The 18,511-nt window shown below is 47.5% G+C and overlaps 1 protein-coding gene across 2 annotated transcripts; it reads right to left on the bottom strand.

The window, feature by feature from the left end:
- Window positions 1-549: 549 nt before the first annotated feature.
- LOC123397709 lies at window positions 550-3,856 on the bottom strand. Of its 2 annotated transcripts, none has more exons than XM_045092243.1 (3): window positions 3,748-3,856; window positions 3,407-3,475; window positions 550-1,405 (listed from the first exon to the last, which is right to left on the bottom strand). In XM_045092243.1, exon 3 carries the CDS (start codon window positions 1,333-1,335, stop codon window positions 679-681), a length of 657 nt encoding a protein of 218 aa, XP_044948178.1. In that variant the 5' UTR covers window positions 1,336-1,405; window positions 3,407-3,475; window positions 3,748-3,856; the 3' UTR covers window positions 550-678. The 2 variants fall into 2 exon arrangements, with proteins under 2 accessions (XP_044948178.1, XP_044948179.1); XM_045092244.1 differs by having other exon boundaries at window positions 3,250-3,475.
- Window positions 3,857-18,511: the final 14,655 nt, after the last annotated feature.

Raw genomic sequence — 18,511 nt, forward strand, 5'->3', positions numbered from 1 at the left:
TAAGTACTCCCTCTGTAAACTAATATAAAAGTGTTTAGATTACTAGATTAGTGTTCTAAATGCTCTTATATTAGTTTACGGAGGTAGTACTTATAAGTTACAAAAACTAAGAAAAAAAGGGGGCATAGAATTTCAAAGCAGCTAGAGTTGTTTGTTTTATTTCAAATCAGAATATAGCAGCTATTACAAAAGTAAATTTAATCCAGTGAAAGTAGGGAGAATATATAACACCCTTATCAGAAGGCGTAGGTCCAACCTAGACTAGCTTGTAACTGAATAAAACTAAGTGAAGCTTCAGGTGTACACCCTTTCATCAATTAGACTAGCAAAGTTAACAGAGAAGCCCAATGTATATACTCAAAGCAAGTCCCCCTGATCAGTCCAACAGCTGAGTAGAGTAAACTTCCTTCCAGCTGACCAAGCTTCCAGTTCCAAAGTGAGCTACTAGGTGTTATGCAAGTCTGAAGCCTACATAGTATGGTGAAACTTCCCGTTGGATTTTTGCACGGACGATTGAGCTAGCATTTTCTGAAGAAAATAACCACTGGAAAAAAATATGCAGCTGAAATTGTTTTGTTTTATTTCAAAGCAGAATATAGCAGCTATTACAAAAGTAAATGCAATCCAGTGACAGAAGGGAGAATATATAACACCCTTATCAGAAGGCATAGGTCCAGCCTATTGACGGAGGATGCACAGGCTCTTGGGCACATGCGCAGCCTTATCTTTCATGATGAAGAACTTGCAGCGAAGATACCCTAGGCCCGCGACCTCTCCTTGCACGTCGAACTTGACCTTCCCCACGACCTGAATCTCGCTCCAAAGCAAGTTGCGCACCTCCTCTCGCAGCACGGAGGCGTCTGCCTTGGCCTCCACCTCCAAGGTACCAACACTGCCAATGCCCCGGTCGCCGTAGACGCAGAAATCTGGCACTTGAGCCCACGCCAGGATCATGTCATGGTAGGAGACGTGCAGTAACGAGTTGCCTCCTCCGCTGCAGCGCCGGTAGGTTTGTGGTGTCCGTTCGAAGTCCAACACAAGGCGGAAAGCCGGCGAAGTCGGCGGAGAGGCACCGGGATCAAGCCCACTTTTTCCTATAAGTCGGAGGAAGATATCGCCAACGCCAGGTGGTTGGTCCTCATTGAAAACTGCGATCCCAACCAAGCAGCAGAAGAAAATTGCTAATGTAAAGACGAAGACACACAAGACGAATGGTCCGCGGTTCTTGGGGTCAAACGGGTTGCGATCAGGACAACCATGTTTGGACTTGGCACGTCGCCCGTTGGGATGGTTGTCGTCAAGATTAGCCCCGTCTTTGCAAGCGGGGGTAGACATGACCCAAATTATTGGTCAGCAGCTGTGTTTGCACCTTGATAGAATGTCAAGGTTAATAGTTTTCCGATAGCTGCACAATAAACACGAAGAAGAATATAAGCAAGACATTTTTTGTGTTGTTTGGTTCACCAACTGAACATAAATGGTTTGAAATTACACTGGCATTCAAAGACTAAAAAGGAGAGATGTGGTAGCGGTAGCCGAGGACTCTGACATATACTCCTACTGGACTCAGCTTCAGTGCCTTTGAAGAGCCAAGGCACAGAGCGCCTTAGCCTACAAAATCTGCCACTCAATTCTACATTGGATGCACAGGATTGACTGAAACCAAAATACACCCAGACTTGGTAGTTTTCAGGAGAGACAGAGGCGGGGCGAGGTGTTTTTGCACGCAGGTGGGATAGAGTTCTCCTGAGCCGCTCGACGGAGGTGAGGGTTTGACAGGCGAGCTCACCGAGGAGAGAGAGGAAGTCATGCCGCCGTGAGAGAGAGAGAGAGAGAGAGAGATTGAAGAGCCGCTCCCCCACAGAGGAGAGGGAGCAGGGCCTCGCACCGCATCCACTAGAGAGCGAGCAGGTGCCACGGCGAGGGGTGAAGGTCGTGCCGCCACAGAGGCGAGGGATGATGGTCGTGCCGCACCGGTGGATGGCAGTCCGCTCAATCTTCCCCTCGATTTCGCTATGAATCTGCAGCCACTCCAGCCAGAGGTAATTCCGATTTTAGTTCCTGCAAGCGTTGCATCTGCGTCCCTCGAGGCACCAGTCAGAACAGACACCCGTCAGATATGACCCTGCTACCAGCAAACGACCAACCCACACACTGGCAAGCTCAAAGTGACCATGATTTCTACAGATTTCATGCATTCCGAATTCACGCACACACACACACACACACACACCGGCAAGTGCAGCTATAAGTTCAGAAGAAGTTCAGATGGTCAGTTCTAATGTGACTTTTAGTAGTTCGTAGTACACAGCACAAGGCTGTGCAATTTGTAGTGTTCTTTCACCAGTAGTAAAATTTGTATGATCAGTATACACATATGTACAGTACACAATATAAGGCTGTGCAATGTGTAGTAATTCTTTCTTTATTAGTAATCTTTCAACTTTCCATCTACAAAATTTGTTATTGTTCTGCAATTTGATCAACTGATTATACATGTATGGCAGATAAATTTGGTGGTGTACAATGGCACAATCTGTAAAGGGGATGCCTCAAGTTGGCATGTTATTTAAAGGTTCAGAGGCTTGGCTATTTTGGAGAGCATATGGTGGTCGTGCTGGCTTTGATGTGAGGAAAAGGTACAACCATGTGAGCAAATTTGATGGTAAGGTAACCTCTTGCAAATTTGTTTGTGCCAATGAAGGCCGTCAGAAAAAAGGGCAGCGAATTGAGTCATGTCAGGTTTTTCAGTGCATATTGTTAGATTTTTCGAACACCAGTGAGCTAAGTGAGAGCCGAATGACCAGCAAACTAACAACCTGGTCTTTAGCATCAAATATTTTGTGTGAAAAACTTGAGGCTGGAGAGTGCCTAGTGCCATCGCTGCTGCTATTCCTCTGTCTCTCCTGATGACTACCAAGTCTGTGTGAGTTTTGGTTTCAGACAATCCTGTGTGTCCCATGTAGAATGAGTGGCAGATATTGTAGGCTAAGGCGCGGCTCTGTGCATTTGCTCCTCAAAGGCGCTGAAGCCGATTCCCCTCCACTCATACTACAACTCCAGCCGGCAGTGGCGCCGCCACGCAGGCACGAGGCATCCAGGATGGCCGGGTCCACATCCTGGCTGCATGCGGCCATCAATCCGCCCCAAAACCTAGAACAAGGGTCTGGATTGGACATCGAACAAGAGCTGGGCTAGGCTGGCTTAGAACAAGAGAAATCGATGCAGATTTCAGGCTAGGTTACTTACCGACGCAAGGCAGAAGAAACGAGAGGAATTCGCGGCAGTGGGCTGAGGATCCAGTCAGATCCAGGCGGAGGCCGCAATAGAGAGGAGACTAGGGCGGTGCCGCGCTTGCTTTTATGTGTGAGTCTGTTCTTTTATGTGTGAGGAAGAAGGTTCGTACCTTCAGGAGAGGAAGCTCTGCTTCGCAATGCCGCCACGCCGGAGTACCCTGCCTTGTTCTCCTTCTATCCTGCAGATCAAGAAAGAAATGAGTTGCATCAGATCAGATCGAGAGAGGATGAGAACGAGGGAGGGAGGTAGACGGCCGGCGGTGCAGCAGGGAGGAAGGTTGACGGCGGCGCAGCACATCGAGGGTTGACGGCGGCGCGGCAGACGGAGGGAGGGAGGAAGAGGGCCGGCGGCGCAGGGAATGGAGGGAGGAAGAGGGCCGGCGGCGCAGGGAATGGAGGGAGGAAGAGGGCCGGCGACGCAGGGAAGGGAGGGAGGAAGAGGCCGGCGCACCTGAGCAGGACGAGAGGAGGAGCCTAGTTCCGAGTGATTCCGTGGATTTTGTTTCGGTTGGTAAGCCAAACGCTGGAACGAGGGCTAGTAACGGATTCGATTCGTGACATTTCAATCCATGAGAGCAACCAAACACACCCTTAACCAGTCAAGGTCGTTTACATATTTAGGGAGTGGATCCAGCCATATCTAATACTCCGCTTCATACTTGCATTGCACCATGAGCAGCTAAATGGTGCGTAGAGATATTACAAGCCCTAAGACAAGTTTCTGCTTTACAAGATTGAAAAATGATTGCATCATTGCTCCAATTTGTTTAAACACTACGCCTAGACTCGATTAGTCATACTGGTCGCTTGTGATTGCCTGCTTCGGTACACCTGCATCTGTCTTCAGAATGATTTTGATGAGGACATCAATATTATTGTTACACTCACAATATCTGTTGCTATAGTGTTATACATACTGGACCAGTTACTAAAGCACGCACATGCCAATTGAATTACTAAGTACTTTCGTTTTTTAGAAATCCTTCTAATGTTCATGAACATATGATGTTGCCTAAGTTAGATTTTTTTTGTTTTACTTATGAATGGAAGACCTAGCATGGACAAGAAGGGTGACCATTGGAATGGGAACAAGCATGGAGGAGAACATGCGCGCGTAGGAAAGAACAATGGAGCTATCCGTGGTGATTTTCGCACGTGAAGCCACCATAATGAGAGCATGAAGGCTTGGACGAAATATACAAGCTGTCACTTCATAAATTTCGTCCATAGATCATTATAGGTGATGCGTCACCTTATTTTTGGGCTAGGCCCATGTAATTTCGAAATACCACATTATAGACTGTTTTTAGAGTCCGTATGTGTGGGCAAACAGAGTTAGGGTTGCTTTCTGACCCCTCCTCCAAGGGATCACGAAATTCCCCTCTATTACCCCATATATACAGCCCTTAGGACACTGTTTAGACTTGGGGTTTTTTAGATTAAAATTTTGCCATAGCTACAACTTCACATTCTTCGTTTGTGTTGTACAACCAGACCAAGACGTCACAGAACCCCACTTTAATCAATAAAGCTTTCATCTTATATTCGTAATATCCAGATTGCAATTTTAGTTTCTTGCTTGTTCTTCGTTTACGTGCAGGAAACACACCCTCGTGGTTAGCTTGATCATGCTCCAGCATGGTCGATAACCTCTCAGAGTTGGTTTAGCGATTACTAAGGTGCGACGTCCTCGCATGTTTGTAGTCGGATCGTCAAAGTTGACTCTACCAAAAATGACAGACACATCTCATCGAAAGACCGAGACAATTTCGCCTCTATCAAGTGGTATCAGATTTCCAAGTTGCTCGGTGAGATTTACCAGTTTTCCGTAGTTTATATTGCATTTGTTCTTCATACCTACTGTCACATCCCTGACACCTTAAGCAAGTTAGTCTTGTGCTCATGTCTTCTTTGCATTGCATCTAAGAATTTTCAACAAGAACAAGAAAGTGGCAAAGGAAAAGCTCAAAACCCTAGCCACTACTTAAATAAAGGAAATCTCAAACTAGTTAAAATCAATGAACCCAAAATGGCCTCAAGAAATGTTCAAACTTTCTGTTAAATCATGAAAGTAAGTGAGCATTGGAGAAAACTATTTCTTGACACTTTAAGCATTTTAAATAAATGCAAAAAGCTACTGGATTCAAGTTTTAAATTTGAAATCAGAAACTTTAAATTTTCAAAATTGTTGAAAACTTTGGAGTTGGTTGAGAATATTATAACAAATATTCAGGTGTGTTTAAAATAGTTTCACAACACATTTTTGAGCTGAAATAAATAGCAAAACATTAGTTAGCAAAACAGAACAAAACAGAAAAGAAATAAGAAGAAGCTAAACCTTACCTGTCGCCGAGGAGGCCCAGCCCACCAGGGGCACGACTGTCTTCTTCGTCCTGCCAGGAGGAGAAGCAGCTGCGTGCCGACGCGCCGGCGAGCGTGGCCACGTCCCCTGGCCACCTCCTGCTTGCCCGAGCCACGCAGACGGCGGGGATAAGCTCCTCGAGGCCTCCTCTATCCATTCCCAGCGTCAGCTCTCTCCCTCCTCCCCGATCTCTCCTTCCCCTTCTGCCGCCATTGGAGCCGAGCAAAGCTCGAGCTGCCCGTGCCCCTAGCCATAGGATCCTCTTGCTGAGCACGCCGTTAGCTCCGCCTCGTCGAGCCGGTCCTCCCTGCAGAAACCGAAGTCTCCCCGAGCTCTGCATCGCCCCCAATGCCATCGTCTTCCACCTCCGGTCGTCGGACCTCTCCCGTCGATTCGCTCCCTCCGGCGCACCCCCGAGCCCTACAATAACACCATCGGAACCGCCGTGAGCTCGTCATCATTTCCCCTCTCGCCCCACGCTCTTCCGTGCACCGTAGCCCCGTTCCCCACCAAGGCCGAGAACTCCTAGCCGCCGGTCATGTCATCGCCACCGCCGTGGTGTCTGTTCCACACGCTCGAGCTAGGGATCGAGCTCCTGGAGCCGCCAGGAGTGTGATGAGCCCATCAGCTGTCCTCCCCGTGTCCTAGAGCCATCAACCGCGGGAGGCCGAGCTTCGGCCGCCGCTTCGGCTCGTCGTCGGCGCCTCTCCCGGCGACCCTAGCCTTCCCTGATGCCCCTGCCAGATCGGCTACTTCGCCAACGTCCCGTAGCTGCAAACTGCGCTCGAATTGGTGCCGTGCAGCGCCGTTTAGGTCGTCTCCGGTGAGCCCTCCGCCGCGGGCTTGGTCGCCGGCGACCACCCTCCGGTGGGCGTCGACGTGGCCGACCATTAGGGCGTAATTGCCCTCCCCTCAGTCACTGCCACAAGGCCTCACGCCTGGTCAAACCCCAATTAGGGGCTGGTCAGCGCGGGGTTAGCCCCTAGGTCACTGACCAGTGGACCCCACTGGTCAGGTTTGACCTGGCCCAGGCGCAGTTGACCTGCTGACGTCAGTAGTGATGCAATATTAGTATTTCTGTTTTTAAATAAATCCAGGAAATTGCTAAAACTTGTAAAAATCATAGAAATTAATCTGTAACTCCAATGAAAATAATTTAGATATGAAAAAGCATCAGAAAAATTCAAGGATTCTGAATATGCTATTTTCAACTATGTTTGAAAAAGTTACAGAACCCTAACATGTAGAATAAGGAATAATTCAACTCTTATAATTACTTTATAAATGGAATTTGGAAAATATTCAAATTTCATTATGAATGCCATGATCACACACTGTCCTAATTACAAATCAGTACCTTAACATGACATCTCATGCATACTAACATCAAGTTGATCTGAGCATCAGGTCGAATCAATTAAACCGGTATCTGAGAATACCTCGTTTGAATTGATATTCGAATGTGATTCAAATCAACTCTAAACCTAATACATGTTGATTATAATAATTTATCACCTTGCATTCTCATGCCATGCTCATGCATCATTTTGATTGCATGTGATTGTTATTGATTGTTGCCATTCATTTCGGTAGGCTCCGCACCCCCGGATTCCACCGAATATCCGTCTGACGGATATCGTCCCTCCTCTGAGCAACAAGGCAAGCAACCCTTTTGATCATCCCGATAAATCCCATGTTCTTGCTCCTGCACCTATTTATTGCATTAGGATCAAATGCTTCAACTGCTTTTGCCACGATTAGTTGAACCCACTTCCTTTGCATGACCTAACCTTGTCACAGTAAATAGCCGAACCTTGCAACCTAGCATACCTGGTAGTTGCTTGAGCTGTGATGTGCCTTATCCTGCTATGCATGCTATGCTTAGAGTTGTGTATGGTCTGTCATCTGGGAGATGAACAGAATTGTGAGAATGTGTTCGGTAAGTAAAGGTTGTGTGTTGAACCTGATTTGGTAAAGGTACCGGTGAAAGGCTGTGTAGGAGTACATGGCGGGTTGTTCCATTGGAACCGTCCTTAGGAACTGAGTTCCGTGTATGTAATCCAAGACTAGATACTACCACATGCTGGGCCCTGAAATATGACCCCGCTCGGCCTATTAATCGCGTAGTACTCGGTCCAGGAGTTGCAAGTAGTTTCTGGTGTTTATAGTAATGCTGGAGGCCGTGCATGGTGCTGACCTGAGAGCTGGGTCGTGATGCGGTAGGCAGTGACACGGTGTACCAAGTGGCACCCGGATGGTGGGCTTGGGAACCCTGCGCACATCGTTTGAGGCCGTGGCGGAAACCTCGGCCGGACTTCCGTACGGGTTACTCTCAGATATGCGATAAACCTGGGCTAGGTACTAGTGCGGTTAACGGTCGTGGCCGACTCCCTCGGTGGGCTTCCGCTTGAAGGTTGCCGAGGTGCATGACGTGCACATCGCGATAAGTGGCGAGAGCGTGTGTGACGAAGTACACCCCTGCAGGGTTATGATCTATTCGAATAGCCGCGTCCGCGGATATGGACTACTTGGAGACATATGTTGTTCATAGATAACTTAAATGGATACTCATAAAATTGCCAAGATAAGCGTGAGTGTCGTGGACGGCATTTCCGTATGGAGACGGAATGATTCCACGATAGTGTATTGTTGTGGTGTTAGTGGACTCGTGTGCGAGAAATCAAGTTGTCAAAATTATTTAAAAATGCAAGTTGTCTAGCCACGAGTCAAATGCTGGCTTTCCGCATGAAACCCCACAATACCTTTTGATACCTTGCATGAGTAGTTAGTTATCCTAAAGTCTTGCTGAGTACCTTCGTACTCATGTTTGTTTAATAAATGTTGCAGAGGTTGCTAATGACCCTAATGGAGGGTTCTTCGTAGACATCGACGACGACGAGTAGCTGGTGTCCCAGCTACGATCTGGCCCTACGTTGGATCTGTAGTATAGTCAGGCCATGTGCCTTCTAGTTGCCCTGTCTGTACTCAGACAGTTTAAACTCTTCCGCTGGCTTGTAACTGAATGACTGCTATTATGGGTCGTGAGACCCTTAATGTGTAATATTATATGTGTGGCTCTTCCGAGCCTTTTAAATAAAGCTTGTATGTTTATGGTTATGTTGTGATGCCATCGATGTATCTATACATATCGGTATGCCATGCGTACGTGTGTCGTACTTGATATGTATGGGGTTCGATTACTTAGTCGTGAACTTTAGTAGCACTCCTTACAAGGAAATGCCCCTTTGTGATCCAATGAGCCTTGGTAGTTCGCTACTGCTCTGGACACATTGGTTGACCGGCATGTGTCCTTCTTAGCTGCTGTGTCTGTCCCCATTGGGGAAATGTCACGCGATGTAATGGAGTCCTTGTAGCATGCTACGACTTGTCTACATTCGCTGATGACCGACACCTGCTTTGTTGGGTCATGTATGCCTGTCCTTGTGCGGTACTGCCACTTTGGTTTATGACTAGACATGTCGATCCGGGTTCTTTGACATTGGATTGCTAGCGACACTATCGCATATGTGAGTCAAAAGACGCAAACGGTCCCGGCTAAGGTAAGGCTGCAGCCGTGGAGTTAACCGTGCGTGAGACCACAAAGGGATGCGATGTGTTACAGGCTGGATTCCTATGGCTTAGGATCGGGGTCCCGACAGCGTTGGTATCAGAGCCTGACTGACTGTAGGATTACTAAGCCAAACTGGTCGAAGTTGAGTCTAGAATTGCTTTAGTTATATATAAGAGAATTGTTTGTGGAAGGGAACGTAAGACTCTTGTTCTCTTCTCAAGTTATTCTATTCTGGTCATCCTCGTCTTTTCTGCGGGAATTAAGGACTAGGTTACTCATCTTCTCCTAGGCTCGTGTTTCTGATCGGTAGATTATAGGACTACGGGTCAAGAGATATTGGGTTTCTGTCATTCCTAGGACAAAGGAAGTAAGTTTGATGATCAGAGAGTTGAACTTGATAGTTGAGTGGTTACGCTATTCCATTTTGGGTTGTCTCAAAATTTGTTTTTGAGCATTTACAACCGTTATGCTGCCCAATTTTTCATTCAGAGCTCTAATGCTTTTGCATTACTCTCTAATTACAGATGCCTGGTTGTCCTTCTCGTCAGGTGGTACGTCTGACCAGGTGCATTGATGTGCCGGGTCATACGGCCATGCTGGTCAGGGTGATGTAGGTGTGCGGTTACCGCTGGTACCCCGAGTACACAGTGGAGGAACAGTACTGAGACTTCAACCAGAGCCAGTACATCTGCACTGTTAGGGTATTTCCAGACTACCCTGGAGCTGAGGAGCCAATCCATTGGTCCCACGGGTTGGGGGTCACTGTTGACATGGCAGTACAAGATGCTGCCTATTCAATGCTGACCATTATGAGAGCGAGGCATGCACTGCTGCAGAATTCAGAGTTCTTCTATGTTCCGGCCTCTCAGCCTGGTGAAGAGGGATACCTCAATGGAGTCTATTTTGATTCTTCTATGGAGGATCCACTACTGCAGTCCATTGTTGAGATGCTAGAGAACAGAGACAGGGATGCTCGTGCTCTCAGTATGGAGCTTTATGCTACCCGTGCCCGTGTGTGGACGGCTTTGACGCAGCTGGCACCGGTAGTCCAGACAGGGTATGGAGAGATGGAGATGTTGAACCCTGTTAGGACCCATCTTCTGGCTCACGTTGACTGGCCAGCTATAGGAGGAGTCACACCTCTTCGGGGACCCCTCTTACCACCAGTAAGGGGACCAAGGCCACATCCGTGTCCTTATGGATCCCAGAGATCTCTGGCTAGAGTGTTTCCTGATCCGCAGGTTGAGCTTCCAGGTCATGGAGGTAATCTCTATGAGATGTTCTATGCGGATGCCTGAGCTGTGAGCGGAAGGATAGTATGGTAGTAGTCGTACGTTCACAGTCCTGCATGACTTGTGAAGTATGCATGTAATGTGAAATAAATTCCGGAGGCCTAGATAAATAATGTATAGGAAGCTTGTAAGCCTCTGATGAGTAGTTTCATAATTTTAGTAGCTTGCTCTTCGGTTAAGGTTGTACTGAACTATGTAAGGGTGTGTATGAACCATGGTGTATATATAGTAGTTGCTTGTTACCATGCTGTTCGGATATTCATTTCCGCATTCCGTGTGTTCAGTACATCCTTAATCCATATCTAGTATTGATATAATATTGGTCTAAGCTGTGAGTTTGTTTGTCAGGATGGTGTTCACCAGGTTGAACCGTGCCCCTGCTCATGAGCAAGGTGAGGGTAGTCAAGCGACGCAGGAAGACCTGCCTCACCCGCCTTCTCTGGTGGAAGTAATGCTTGAGGCAGAAAGAAACAAAAGGGAGACCAATCGACTGTTAGAGCGTATTGAGCAGAATACGGCTCGTCAGCCTAGGAATGCTGCAGTGTCCCTTAATGACTTTATGAAGTTGAATCCTCCAAAGTTTCATCATTCCGTCGATCCCCTCGACGCTGATGACTGGCTGTGCAGCATCTCACGCAAGATTCGCTCTGCGAATGTGTCTGAGGCCGACAAGGTGACCTTCGCGGCGTATTTCCTGGAAGGACCCGCCAATCTGTGGTGGGAGAATTTTGAAGCTATGCGTCCCGCTGAACCAGTGGCCACATGGGCAGACTTCAGTGCAGCTTTCCGTTTGCACCATATTCCAGAGGGCCTGATGGACAGAAAGAGAGAGGAGTTCTATGCCTTCACTCAGGGCAAGATGTCTTTGGATGCCTATAGCCGCGAGTTTGGTAATCTCGCCCGCTATGCAACAGAGGAGGTGTCTACTAACGCCAAGAAGCAAGCAAGGTTTCGTAAGGGTCTGAGCCCTGAGCTTCATCGTGATCTGCGCCTCCAGGAGTGTGCAAGCTTTCAAGCCCTAGTCAACAAAGCGATCAGTGCCGAGACTGGTCATACTGACTTCGAAGCCACAAGGAAGCACTCCCGTGACTTTGGCTCGTCTTCTGGTACCGCGTTTCCCAAACGCAGGCTGTGGGTTCCGAACAGTTCTCTGCCGCCAAGATACACTCCGAGGCCATCCTACGTGGCGCCTCAGACGAATCAGGCCAACCCTCCAGCAACTGCTTATGGCGGTCCAGCTAGCAATGCTGCACCACATGCCAACCAGGTGATATGCTACAACTGTGGAGAACCAGGGCACTATTCCCGTGAGTGTCCTCAGAATGTGGGTGCCAAGCAACCCGGAAAGTCCGTCGGTCAAGCCAAGTCGGGCAAAGCTTACTATGTGAAGCCAACTCCTGCACGTGGCCGTGTGAACTATGTGTCAGCAGAAGAAGCTGCAGACGATCCCGACGTCATGCTGGGTACGCTTCTTGTTAATCATCACCCAGCGTCTTCTCTTTGACACTAGGTCTTCTCATTCCTTCATTTCAGAAAGTTATGCACAGTTGCATAACATGTCTTTTTGTGATATGCCAATTCCATTGGTTGTCCAAACTCCTGGTAGTAAATGGCAAACCTCTAGGATAACCTATGACAATGAAATTCTAGTAGACAGGCTAGTTTTTCTAGCCTCATTGATAGCCTTGAAATCTTCGGATATTAATATCATCTTGGGCATGGATTGGATGTCAGCTCACTATGCCAAGATTGATACTCATTCTAGAAATGTCCAGCTTACCCATCCCTCGGGTGAGATAGTAAATGTCTCTACTCGAGTTGCCAAATGCCAACTCTATTCCCTAAATGCCAACCCTCTTCCGGAACTTGAAGACATTCCGGTAGTCCGTGACTTTCCGGATGTTTTTCCAGAGGAACTGCCAGGAATTCCACCTGACAGAGATGTAGAGTTTGTGATAGATCTTGTTCCGGGAACTGTCCCAATAGCCACAAGACCATATAAGATGGCACCCCTGGAGCTAGCCGAACTTAAGAAGCAATTAGATGAGGCCTTGAACAAAGGTTTCATTCGTCCTAGCTCTTCTCCCTCGGCTTGCCCCGTCCTCTTCGTCAAGAAGAAAGACGGAACGGATCGGATGGTTGTAGATTACCGACCAGTTAATCTGGTCACCATAAAGAACAAGTATCCGCTCCCCAGGATCAACGACCTGTACGATCAGCTCGCTGGATCCTCAGTCTTCTCCAAAATGGATTTGAGGTTGGGATACCATCAAATTAAGATCAAGAACGGGGACATCCCAAAAACGGCTTTTGTTACTCGTTATGGCCAATACGAGTACACCGTCATGTCCTTCAGTTTGACCAATGCCCCGGCCACCTTCTCTCGGCTGATGAATTCAATCTTCATGGAGTATTTGGATAAATTCGTCGTGGTATACCTCGATGATATTCTCATCTACTCGAAGAATGAACAAGAACATGCCGAGCATCTAAGGCTGGTATTGATGAAACTTTGAGAGCATCGCCTTTATGCCAAATTTTCAAAATGTGAATTCTGGTTACCAGAAGTGACCTATCTAGGACACGTAATCTCTGGTAAGGGTATTGTTGTCAATCCCGAGAGAGTTCAAGCTGTCCTTGATTGGACTCAACCTGAATCGGTTAAGCAAGTTAGGAGTTTTCTTGGTCTAGCGAGCTATTGTCGCCGCTTTGTCGAGAATTTCTCCAAGGTTGCAAAGCCTCTAACTGAACTCCTCAAGAAAGATAAAAAGTTCGAGTGGACACCACAGTGTGAGTATAGTTTTCAGGAACTGAAAAGACGCCTGACTTCCGCACCTGTGTTGCTACCACCAGATTTTTCTAAGGACTTTGTTATCTATTGCGACGCCTCGCGACAAGGATTAGGTTGAATTCTCATGCAAGATCGTCATGTGATCGCATACGCATCTCGACAGTTGTGTCCACATGAGGATAATTATCCCACACATGATCTTGAGCTTGCAGCTGTGGTCCATGCACTAAAAACCTGGCGACATTACCTTCTGGGTAATCGTTGCGAAATATTCACTGATCACCAAAGTCTGAAATATATCTTCACCCAGCCGGATTTGAATCTCAGGCAAAGACGGTGGGTTGAGTTGATCTCGGATTACGACTTAGGGATAACTTACACCCCGGGGAAGGCCAATGTTATGGCCGATGCGCTAAGTCGTAAATCTTATTGTAACAATTTGATGCTACAACAAGGTCAACCACATCTCCATGAGGACTTTCGGAAGTTGAATCTTCATATTGTTCCCCAAGGATTCCTTTCTACCCTGGTGGCGAAGCCTACCCTTAAGGATCAAATTATAGCTGGCCAAAAGCGTGACAAGGGTATATCACGGATCAAGGAGAATATTTTTAGCGGAAACGCTAAAGAATTTTCCATGAACGATCAAGGTGTTGTGTTCTTCCAGAATCGTTTAGTGGTTCCTAAGAACCCACATCCAAGGCAATTAATCCTTAAGGAGGCTCATGATTCTCCTCTCACCATTCATCCCGGTAGTACTAAGATGTATCAGGACCTATGCCAGAGGTTCTGGTGGACTAGGATGAAGAGAGAAATTGCTGAGTTCGTTGCTAACTGCGACGTTTGTTGTCGAGTTAAGGCAGAACATCAAAGGCCTGCTGGCACCCTTCAACCTCTAGCTATTCCTGAATGGAAATGGGATAAAGTTAGCATGGATTTCATTACCGGATTTCCCAAGACCAAGAAAGGAAATAATGCTATCTTTGTGGTCATTGACCGTCTTTCCAAAGTGGCTCATTTTCTTCCTGTTCGTGAGAGTATAACAGCTAGCCAGCTAGAGAGTTATATATCTCTCGAATAGTGTCTCTTCATGGTGTTCCCCTGGAGATTAACTCGGACCGTGGGAGTATCTTTACTTCTCGCTTCTGGGAAAGTTTTCAGAATGCCATGGGGACTCACTTATCTTTTAGCACTGCTTTCCATCCCCAATCAAGTGGTCAAGTAGAAAGAGTGAATCAAATTCTAGAAGATATGCTCCGAGCTTGTGTTATATCGTTCGGTATGAATTGGGAGAAGTGCCTTCCATTCGCCGAATTCGCTTATAACAATAGTTACCAATCAAGCTTGGGAAAAGCCCCTTTTGAAGTTCTCTATGGACGAAGATGTCGAACACCTCTAAATTGGTCAGAAATCGGAGAGAGGCAACTCTTTGGCCCGGATATGATCCAGGATGCAGAAGAGCAGGTTCGCATTATTCGTGAAAAGTTGAAAACAGCCCAGTCTCGTCAAAAGAGCCAATATGATCGTCATCATAAGGCTGTGACCTTTGAAGTTGACGAGAAGGCTTACCTTCGGGTTACACCTTTGAAGGGTACCCATCGATTCGGTATCAAGGGCAAATTGGCTCCTCGTTACATTGGTCCTTTTTGCATTCTTGCCAAACGAAGAGAAGTTGCCTACCAGTTGGAACTTCCTCCGCATCTTTCCAAGGTTCATGATGTTCTCCACGTCTCGCAACTCAGGCGTTGCTTTTCGGATCCTATCCGTGAAGTGGACCACGAAACGCTTGATCTCCAAGATAACCTTTCATACCGAGAATACCCCGTGCGTATTCTTGATCAAGCTGAGCGTACCACTCGACGTCGAAACCTCAAGTTTCTTAAAGTTCAATGGTCAAATCATTCCGAAAAGGAGGCAACTTGGGAAAGAGAGGATCGTCTCCGACTTGAGTATCCTGCGTTATTTCCGACGACTTCTAAATCTCGGGACGAGATTCTTTTGAGAGGGGGTGAGTTGTCACATCCCTGACACCTTAAGCAAGTTAGTCTTGTGCTCATGTCTTCTTTGCATTGCATCTAAGAATTTTCAACAAGAACAAGAAAGTGGCAAAGGAAAAGCTCAAAACCCTAGCCACTACTTAAATAAAGGAAATCTCAAACTAGTTAAAATCAATGAACCCAAAATGGCCTCAAGAAATGTTCAAACTTTCTGTTAAATCATGAAAGTAAGTGAGCATTGGAGAAAACTATTTTCTTGACACTTTAAGCATTTTAAATAAATGCAAAAAGCTACTGGATTCAAGTTTTAAATTTGAAATCAGAAACTTTAAATTTTCAAAATTGTTGAAAACTTTGGAGTTGGTTGAGAATATTATAACAAATATTCAGGTGTGTTTAAAATAGTTTCACAACACATTTTTGAGCTGAAATAAATAGCAAAACATTAGTTAGCAAAACAGAACAAAACAGAAAAGAAATAAGAAGAAGCTAAACCTTACCTGTCGCCGAGGAGGCCCAGCCCACCAGGGGCACGACTGTCTTCTTCGTCCTGCCAGGAGGAGAAGCAGCTGCGTGCCGACGCGCCGGCGAGCGTGGCCACGTCCCCTGGCCACCTCCTGCTTGCCCGAGCCACGCAGACGACAGGGATAAGCTCCTCGAGGCCTCCTCTATCCATTCCCAGCGTCAGCTCTCTCGCTCCTCCCCGATCTCTCCTTCCCCTTCTGCCGCCATTGGAGCCGAGCAAAGCTCGAGCTGCCCGTGCCCCTAGCCATAGGATCCTCTTGCTGAGCACGCCGTTAGCTCCGCCTCGTCGAGCCAGTCCTCCCTGCAGAAACCGAAGTCTCCCCGAGCTCTGCATCGCCCCCAACGCCATCGTCTTCCACCTCCGGCCGCCGGACCTCTCCCGTCGATTCGCTCCCTCCGGCGCACCCCCGAGCCCTACAACAACACCATTGGAACCGCCGTGAGCTCGTCATCATTTCCCCTCTCGCCCCACGCTCTTCCGTGCACCGTAGCCCCGTTCCCCACCAAGGCCGAGAACTCCTCGCCGTCGGTCATGTCGTCGCCATCGCCGTGGTGTCTGTTCCACGCGCTCGAGCTAGGGATCGAGCTCCTGGAGCCGCCAGGAGTGTGATGAGCCCATCAGCTATCCTCCCCGTGTCCTAGAGCCATCAACCGCGGGAGGCCGAGCTTCGGCTCGTCGCCGGCGCCTCTCCCGGTGACCCTAGCCTCCCCTGATGCCCCTGCCAGATCGGCTACTTCGCCAGCGTCCCGTAGCTGCAAACCGCGCTCGAATTGGTGCCGTGCAGCACCGTTTAGGTCGTCTCCGGCGAGCCCTCCGCCGCGGGCTTGGTCGCCGGCGACCACCCTCCGGTGGGCGTCGACGTGGCCGACCATTAGGGCGTAATTGCCCTCCCCTCAGTCACTGCCAGAGGGCCCCACGCCTGGTCAAACCCCAATTAGGGGCTGGTCAGCGCGGGGTTAGCCCCTGGGTCACTGACCAGTGGACCCCACTGGTCAGGTTTGACCTGGCCCAGGCGCAGTTGACCTGCTGACGTCAGTAGTGATGCAATATTAGTATTTCTGTTTTTAAATAAATCCAGGAAATTGCTAAAACTTGTAAAAATCATAGAAATTAATCTGTAACTCCAATGAAAATAATTTAGATATGAAAAAGCATCAGAAAAATTCAAGGATTCTGAATATGCTATTTTCAACTATGTTTGAAAAAGTTATAGAACCCTAACATGTAGAATAAGGAATAATTCAACTCTTATAATTACTTTATAAATGGAATTTGGAAAATATTCAAATTTCATTATGAATGCCATGATCACACACTGTCCTAATTACAAATCAGTACCTTAACATGACATCTCATGCATACTAACATCAAGTTGATCTGAGCATCAGGTCGAATCAATTAAACCGGTATCTGAGAATACCTCGTTTGAATTGATATTCGAATGTGATTCAAATCAACTCTAAACCTAATACATGTTGATTATAATAATTTATCACCTTGCATTCTCATGCCATGCTCATGCATCATTTTGATTGCATGTGATTGTTATTGATTGTTGCCATTCATTTCGGTAGGCTCCGCACCCCCGGATTCCACCGAATATCCGTCTGACGGATATCGTCCCTCCTCTGAGCAACAAGGCAAGCAACCCTTTTGATCATCCCGATAAATCCCATGTTCTTGCTCCTGCACCTATTTATTGCATTAGGATCAAATGCTTCAACTGCTTTTGCCACGATTAGTTGAACCCACTTCCTTTGCATGACCTAACCTTGTCACAGTAAATAGCCGAACCTTGCAACCTAGCATACCTGGTAGTTGCTTGAGCTGTGATGTGCCTTATCCTGCTATGCATGCTATGCTTAGAGTTGTGTATGGTCTGTCATCTGGGAGATGAACAGAATTGTGAGAATGTGTTCGGTAAGTAAAGGTTGTGTGTTGAACCTGATTTGGTAAAGGTACCGGTGAAAGGCTGTGTAGGAGTACATGGCGGGTTGTTCCATTGGAACCGTCCTTAGGAACTGAGTTCCGTGTATGTAATCCAAGACTAGATACTACCACATGCTGGGCCCTGAAATATGACCCCGCTCGGCCTATTAATCGCGTAGTACTCGGTCCAGGAGTTGCAAGTAGTTTCTGGTGTTTATAGTAATGCTGGAGGCCGTGCATGGTGCTGACCTGAGAGCTGGGCCGTGATGCGGTAGGCAGTGACACGGTGTACCAAGTGGCACCCGGATGGTGGGCTTGGGAACCCTGCGCACATCGTTTGAGGCCGTGGCGGAAACCTCGGCCGGACTTCCGTACGGGTTACTCTCAGATATGCGATAAACCTGGGCTAGGTACTAGTGCGGTTAACGGTCGTGGCCGACTCCCTCGGTGGGCTTCCGCTTGAAGGTTGCCGAGGTGCATGACGTGCACATCGCGATAAGTGGCGAGAGCGTGTGTGACGAAGTACACCCCTGCAGGGTTATGATCTATTCGAATAGCCGCGTCTGCGGATATGGACTACTTGGAGACATATGTTGTTCATAGATAACTTAAATGGATACTCATAAAATTGCCAAGATAAGCGTGAGTGTCGTGGACGGCATTTCCGTATGGAGACGGAATGATTCCACGATAGTGTATTGTTGTGGTGTTAGTGGACTCGTGTGCGAGAAATCAAGTTGTCAAAAT

Source organism: Hordeum vulgare, chromosome 5H (assembly GCF_904849725.1).
Source record: "Hordeum vulgare subsp. vulgare chromosome 5H, MorexV3_pseudomolecules_assembly, whole genome shotgun sequence".
Taxonomy (NCBI): domain Eukaryota; kingdom Viridiplantae; phylum Streptophyta; class Magnoliopsida; order Poales; family Poaceae; genus Hordeum; species Hordeum vulgare.